At 39.3% G+C, this 6,999-nt stretch overlaps 1 protein-coding gene across 1 annotated transcript; it reads right to left on the bottom strand.

The window, feature by feature from the left end:
* Positions 1–813: 813 nt before the first annotated feature.
* Positions 814–6,999, bottom strand: MTR4 (RNA helicase, ATP-dependent, SK12/DOB1 protein). The gene is made up of 14 exons (XM_078577200.1): positions 6,720–6,999; positions 6,452–6,652; positions 6,136–6,354; positions 5,370–5,708; positions 5,075–5,179; positions 4,477–4,587; positions 3,813–4,063; positions 3,438–3,561; positions 3,077–3,359; positions 2,870–3,015; positions 2,644–2,793; positions 2,335–2,567; positions 1,540–1,804; positions 814–1,236 (listed from the first exon to the last, which is right to left on the bottom strand). Exons 1-14 carry the CDS (start codon positions 6,987–6,989, stop codon positions 958–960), a joined length of 2,976 nt encoding a protein of 991 aa, XP_078433326.1. The 5' UTR covers positions 6,990–6,999; the 3' UTR covers positions 814–957.

Below are 6,999 nucleotides of genomic sequence, written 5' to 3'. Positions count from 1 at the left end.
CAAGCAAGATTATGGCATTGTCGTATATGCATAATAAGATAGAGAAAGGGATTATTCTTGCTGATGGTGGCGTTGCCCATCTCTCTCTCTACTTGTATCTCTATCCATCATCATTAAGGTTACTGATATATACCCCACTTCAAATCAAACAATGGTATGATTCCAAGTCCTAAAAAGAATGGCAAGCAAAATGATGGCATTGCCTCCAATGAAGAATAAGATAGAGAAGGGAAGGGCTCTTGCTGATCCCCATCTCTCCATTTGTATCTCTCTCTCTTCGAATCGATCCAATGATGGGCATCATCAGTAAGGCTCCAATTGATAGACATTCAACTTCAAATCAACCGACAGAGCAATAACATATCACACTTCTTAAAAAAAACATATCACACATATGATACAGATCACCCAAAAAGAATGGCAAACAGAAGGATGGTATTGATGATTCCTATCTAGACATGGTTGTTCTGTTATGTTCGTTTTAAAAGAACAAAAAATTCGCACAAAAGAACAGCACAGGGCCATGTTCTTTGTTCTGTTCTTTTTTTTTCAAAAACCAACAAAATTCACACATTCACACAAAAATAGAACAAAATTTGCACAAAGCGAACAAAAGATCTTGCGATGTTCTGTTCGAATTTGTTTTGTTCTGTTCGGAAAACCAAACAGAACGATTAATTCGCACAAAAAGAACAGAACGACCATGTTTATTCCTATCTCTCTCTGTACTTGTGCTGCTATCTCATTAAGACTATATTTTTTTGAAAGATCATCTCATTGAGACTACTGGTAGAGATTCCATGACAAAAAAAATCAAAAGAAAGAAGAAAGCATAGAAATTATATTACATTTATCTATGAAAAGAATGACAAGCAGAATGATGGAATCGCCATCAATAAATAATAAGATATCACAAAATTACACACGATGAGAGGAGAACAGGAGACCTGACTATGGCTAGAGATAGAGAGAGGCGGCGAAGACGATGTCTCTCTTGATTTTGACCACGGCATCCTCGAGCTTGGCCTCGAGCTCGGTTTCTCCGATCGACTTTGCGGCGGCGATGAGCTGCTGGAGCACCTCTTCTAGCCGTCTGATGGCTCTGATTAGACTTCCCTCGAACACCTCTGTCATCTCCATGATCTCGTAGAACTTTGATCCACGTGCCCACATATACACTGCCTCCATGATATCAGGCCTGAATGATTTTACAAATCCTTCGACGTCCATCTGAATCTGCAAAAATCATAGGAGAATAATTCAAAACTTTGAAGATGAAATTAACAAGTGATTTCCAGAGCAAAGTTTTCGGCATTGATCTCACTAATCACTCAAGAAACAACCATATTCTAGGAATAAATAAAATTATCCTGCATATTAGCATTTCTTGTCCCGTAACGAAGTCATCATTGTCATCATCACAAGCTTGAGTGAAGATGACAACGAAGATTAAGTTATCGTCGTCGTCTTCTGGACTGATTCAAGGATGGGTATTTTCTTCTATTATTTGGAAAAAAATGTGGAAAAGATGAAAATTACCTTGCATTCAAGTTGGACTTTTGCAATCTTCCGGGCTGTCTCTTGAAGCTGAGAGAAGAGAAGGTCTAGCTCTTCTCTGGGCTTCTGAGAGTTGTTCAGCTTCTCTTGCCAAACAAAACACGATAAGACTGCAGCGATTTCCTCTGCTGTAATATCCTTGAAGACACCGCCAAACATAAGCTCAGTCAACGTTAGTTCATCTGCGCTGCTGATTTCACAGGCCACCTTCCCCTTCAACTCCACAACATCCTCCGCAGTGATATACCTGAAATTAGCCAACCACACTTAATCGAAACCTGAGTGTCCTATTGTTGAAAAAAATATATGCAAGGTTCTCTTTTTGTTCAAGAAGACAAATATCTGAATTTCTCTGTAGCTCCTTGTAAAACAATCAAGGATTTAGGGTTTATATTTAGCAATGTGTGGTTTACAGTTTAGGGTCTTGGTTTATCAATCCATGGCCAACAGCTTAGCATTTAGGTACACGATTTAAGGTTTAGAGATTTGGTTTAGGGTATAAGATCTATGGATAAGATTTAGAGTTTAGGGTTCAAAGTTAGAATTTGGAGTCTAGGTTTTATGATTTGGAGTTCGGGGTTTAGGGTTTATGATTTGTGATTAATGATTTAGGATGAATAGTTAAGGTTTTAAATCTTGGGCCTTAGGATTTAAGGTTTGCGGTCTAGGGCTTAGGGTTTGAGGGTTGAAATTTTAGAGTTCAGGGTTTAGGGCATTGCCGCTAAGGTAATCATGGGATGTTTTGGTAAAATAAAGACAATAATGACATTCACTTACCCCAACCGACGAAGAACTCGCTTCCGTGCCTTAAGGTCATCTTTGAAGGCTAACGCAGTTGACGTTTTCATCGACTTCTTGATTAATTTGATCCTCTCACTCAATTCCTTTTTGGTGTGCAAGAGCTTGAGCTTCTCCCGAATTAGGGAAGATTTTCGAAGCTCATGCCTCTCAAACAAGCTTTCAAGGGCTTCTATCCGTCTCACAAACTTCTTGTATGATTTTGATTGGACCTGGGCAATAAAAAATAAGAAAATAAATTATGATTAAAAAAGAAAATGAAAGTTTGCAAAGAAATAATCTGATCACCCCCATGTCATCTTCAGGGTCAAGTAGATGCATTCCATCTTTTTGGAATCTTAGACATGCTTCGGAAACCTTCTTCAGAGTGTTTTCCCTAGCCTCTAGAGGTATAAGATCCTTCGGCATGTGCAGACAAATACTGCTCAGGCTATTTATCTACAGAAAATCTTACAAATGTCAGCGGCTTCAAGTAAAAAGTCCATAATTAGTCAGAATTATAACAGATAAACACCTGGGATAATGGTAAAGAAATGACAACGGGTTCTCCATTTTCGCTCAAAGGGACAACTTGCGTTGACTTCTTTTCTCCTGAATCTTTTTTTACCGTACACCTCGCAAGAACATGTACTACATAGTCGGCATCCTCTGCTTTTCTCCCTGATTGAATGTAAAAAATAAATGACGGACCATAAAAATAAAGAAAAAAAATTAGATCTACCTTCAGAAATTGTACTCTTGACCCTTTCAAAATTAACAATTACGCCCCAGGATAACTGCTCTTCAAAGGATAGCGTGGGGGCAGCATCGTCATTTTCACAAAGAATAGTGATCAGCCTGCCTGGCTGTAAGAATCGCAAACAGTGCTTGGGGGTTATTACAATACTTCTAACATCCTCCTTCAAGCTTTTGTAATTTTTTAGGGCATCATAATAGTCGTTCAGTTTATCCTCTTCCTCAAAGACAATTGAATCTCGCTCTTCTCTCAGCAGTCTCACTTGCTTCTGCAAAAGAAATTCTCGAATAAAATTGAGGAAAAAATTATACGGCACTTATTTATCAAAAATAAGAAAGTTGAAGACCTCCAGATCAGGAAGCGCCCGATCAGCCTGGAATTGGAAAAAAGAATGCCTTAAGAGATTCTCCGGGTCTCCCTCTTCGCATCGCATTTGATTCAAAAGCATGTTGTAACTCAGATGGAAGGCACTACATAAGCATGAGAGAAGTAAATGTTAGTGAGATAGTCAGCCTTATGGGCTAATGGGCCCTATTCTATAAGCCCATTAGCCCTCTTATCATTCTCTCTCTCCTAGGGTATATGTATACCCAGCCATGTACTCTATTGAGTTATGTCATTATCTTCTTCCTTCCTCTCTTGACAGTAAATATTCAATAATAGAAGTATTTAGTTTTTTGTGAAGAAAAAAAGAAGTATTTGAAAAACAAGATATGCAAACCTGTTTAGAGGGTCAGAGCTTCCCTTCACCATCATTTTTGCGGTAGATGGCTCCATTTTCTCATCAATCATGAGAATACAAATCCCACGGTCATCAATGCCTCGACGGCCAGCACGGCCACTCATTTGAATGTATTCACCGCTTGAAATCCATCTGAATTTGTCCCCATCGAATTTTCGGACATTTGTAAACACCACTGTCTTTGCTGGCATGTTGAGCCCAATGCTGAACGTTTCTGTGGCAAATAGACACTGCAATAGAGTTTTCATTGAGTTTTGTCTCACCGCAGAAGAGATACCCAAACAACCAAATAAGCAATATATTCATAATTTGGAACTGAAAATCAAGCCCATTTTTTAAGAAAATTATACCCACGTTCCACTTAGGATTCACTGTCACTGCGGACGAAGATGAGAAGATGATGACAATAATGTGTTCATCATCATCACTATCTTTCTCTATTTTCGCCCTTTCAGATGCTGAGGATGATGATTAAGAGGATGAATCGTCATCCTCCTCTTTATCAGCATATGGCTAAGATGATGATAACGGTGACCCTTTTTTGTCCTCTCATTCTGACCGTGGATGAGGACATCTTGTCATTGTCCCCAGAAGATGATGAGCTTGTCATCGTAAGTGAACCATAGTTCTAGCCTAGACTGACCTTTATTAACCCTTCCTGAAACAGTATTTCGATCACTTCCTTTAAAATTGGAAGCAGGCCAGAGTGGTGCACACCAATCCCACGTTTTAAGAGAGGTAACATATTAGCGACCTGCGCATTAAAGAATAATCAAAGAGATATTTCAATCAATTGTTACACTTATTTCCCACTATATTTAAAAAGTGCCCAAAACAAAAACATACGAGGAAAATGTTCGCAGAATGAAACATCGCTTAAAATTTAAAATGTATTGCATATCTACAAAACTAGGAAAGTAACGATCAGTAACAAAATCATCTAAGAAAACTTTGCCGAAAGAAAGAAATAATGTGATAAACTACGATAAATTATCATATGTTCCTTCATGTTTATCCTTCATTGGTTTAACTCTTAAGCGCATTACTTGCTTTTGTCTTTGATCTTATATTATTTGGCCTACTTGTCGGGTGTAATGATTGCGGGTTCAACAACTCTTATCGAAGAATTATCTTGCTGTTCACTCTGCGATAGTCAATACACGAATAACGACATTAAACTTTGACCTCGGAATATGGACTTATTTTTATTGATTTTCTCAGGAAAATTAACAAAAATATACCTGGGGAAGCTTCTTGTCATCGTCAGAAAGAATATCCATGGCACTCCAGAAGATAGTTTCAGTATTCAATTTTTCATCCTCCTCGTTTAGGTCCATTTTGGCCATCTAGAAGATGGTCAAGAAAAGAAAGTGGGTTAGCGATTCCTTTCAAAACGAAAGAAAAAACCAAGAGAGATTTGCGATGAAGACCGCTCTGAAGTGACGAAATAATAGCCAAATCCAGGGCAGTTATGTTGGGACATTCATCTTCGAATAATCAACAACATAACACATCACGAATAATTAATTAAATCACCTGCATTGCAAGGAATTCACATTCCCTTTTGCTAAAGCTGAAGAGTATCACAGGGTCATATTGTCTTTGAATTATCATTTTCACTATCTTGAAGATATCACTTTGCTCGCTAGGCTTCCCAGCCACCAAGCCTTTCTGCCATTTTTCGGTTTCTTTTCTCTTATTCCCGTCGCTTGCCGGTACAAGTGCGTTCAAAGATTTCTGAAAACTCTCCTCCCTGAAGTTTCCCTTCTCATCCACCACCATGTACAGGCCATCACCTCCAGATGGAAAAATATAATGTTGAAGTGGGGTGGGCCGATAGTCAGTGTAGACAATGTGGCAAGGCTGCTGGTGAACCTGTACAAGTACAAATGGTTTAGGGTTTAAGGTTTAGGAAATGCTTTGAAGACAATGACAAGTTCATCATCTGCAAGGGATGATGACGAGACGTCCTTGTCATTATTCTTAACCGTGAATCGATGAGAAAACAATGACTAGTCGTCATCATCTCTCAACAATTCTCACAAGGATAATGACAAAAAAAAATTTCATTGTCTTGGTCATAAACAGGTGATCCGGACAGTGACAATTTGTTATCTCTTTCTCATCTGAAAGAGTAACAATAGGGAAAGTGATGAGAGGGCAATGACCAGCCTTCATCCTCATCCTACATCATTTCACAGATGAAAGATGATGAAGAACTTGTCACTATCTAATTAAGGATTTAGGGTTCAAGGTTCAGGGTTTTGTGATCATTAAGACATGGATTGCGCAAATTTCATACCTTTGCGACCCAGTCGGCAAATTCCTTTGCATTTGGCACAGTTGCTGAGAGGAAGACGAAGCGTGAATTCTTAGGAGCCATTACAATACTCTCCTCCCATACAACGCCCCTTTCCCTGTCCCGCATGTAGTGCACCTCATCAAAGATAATCCAAGCAACTTCCCTCATAATCTCCGAACCCTTGTACTGCATACTTCTCAAGATCTCTGTCGTCATAACCTTAAAAATGCATAAACAAGAACGTCAAATGAATTTCTGGATTTGTCAACGATCAGCCACCAAAATAACCAAATCATTCATCTTTCTAAATTGTTACCAAGCAAGAAGCACTGGGCTCAATGGTAACATCTCCAGTCATAAGACCAACATCTGAAAACTCCTCCTTAAATTCTCTATATTTCTGATTACTTAGAGCTTTAATTGGGGAAGTATAGATGACCCTCTGATTATCCCTAAGAGACATGGCAATCGCATACAACGCAACCACGGTCTTCCCCGCCGATGTATGCGCGGAAACCTGAGAATTCAAACATTCAACAACCAAAACACAAACTAAATCGCGTGTAACGCTGTTTCAACATTACCATGACTGATTCGCCATTGTTGAGGCACTTAATTGACTCGGTTTGAAACGAGTCGAGCTCAAAAGCGAATTCCTTTGCCGGCTTCGACTTCAACCCATCATCAAGGTTAGATGGACGGGAAGAATGAACGAATCCTTCTGGATAGGAGACGTCGTGGAGGCAAGTCACAGGGCCGTCAACCACGATCTTCTCTTCAATTCTGGTCGATTTCTTCGCCTGGACGCCGTCCGGAGACGGGCTACCTTGAGACTTTCTCTTCAGAGACTCCATTGATGGCCAA

The sequence above is a fragment of the Wolffia australiana genome, chromosome 6 (assembly GCF_029677425.1).
Source record: "Wolffia australiana isolate 7733 chromosome 6, ASM2967742v1".
In the NCBI taxonomy this organism is placed as follows: Eukaryota; Viridiplantae; Streptophyta; class Magnoliopsida; order Alismatales; family Araceae; genus Wolffia; species Wolffia australiana.
This window is presented reverse-complemented; position numbering and strand designations above follow the sequence as displayed.

Bases quoted from the DNA above. Each gene is read 5' to 3' on its own strand.
- MTR4 (XM_078577200.1), bottom strand. From the start codon at position 6,989: ATGGAGTCTCTGAAGAGAAAGTCTCAAGGTAGCCCGTCTCCGGACGGC. The intron at 6,653-6,719 runs GTAATGTTGAAA...TTGAATTCTCAG, and splicing joins ACAATGGCGAATCAGTCATG to GTTTCCGCGCATACATCGGC. The intron at 5,180-5,369 runs GTGATTTAATTA...ACCATCTTCTAG, and splicing joins GTGAATTCCTTGCAATGCAG to ATGGCCAAAATGGACCTAAA.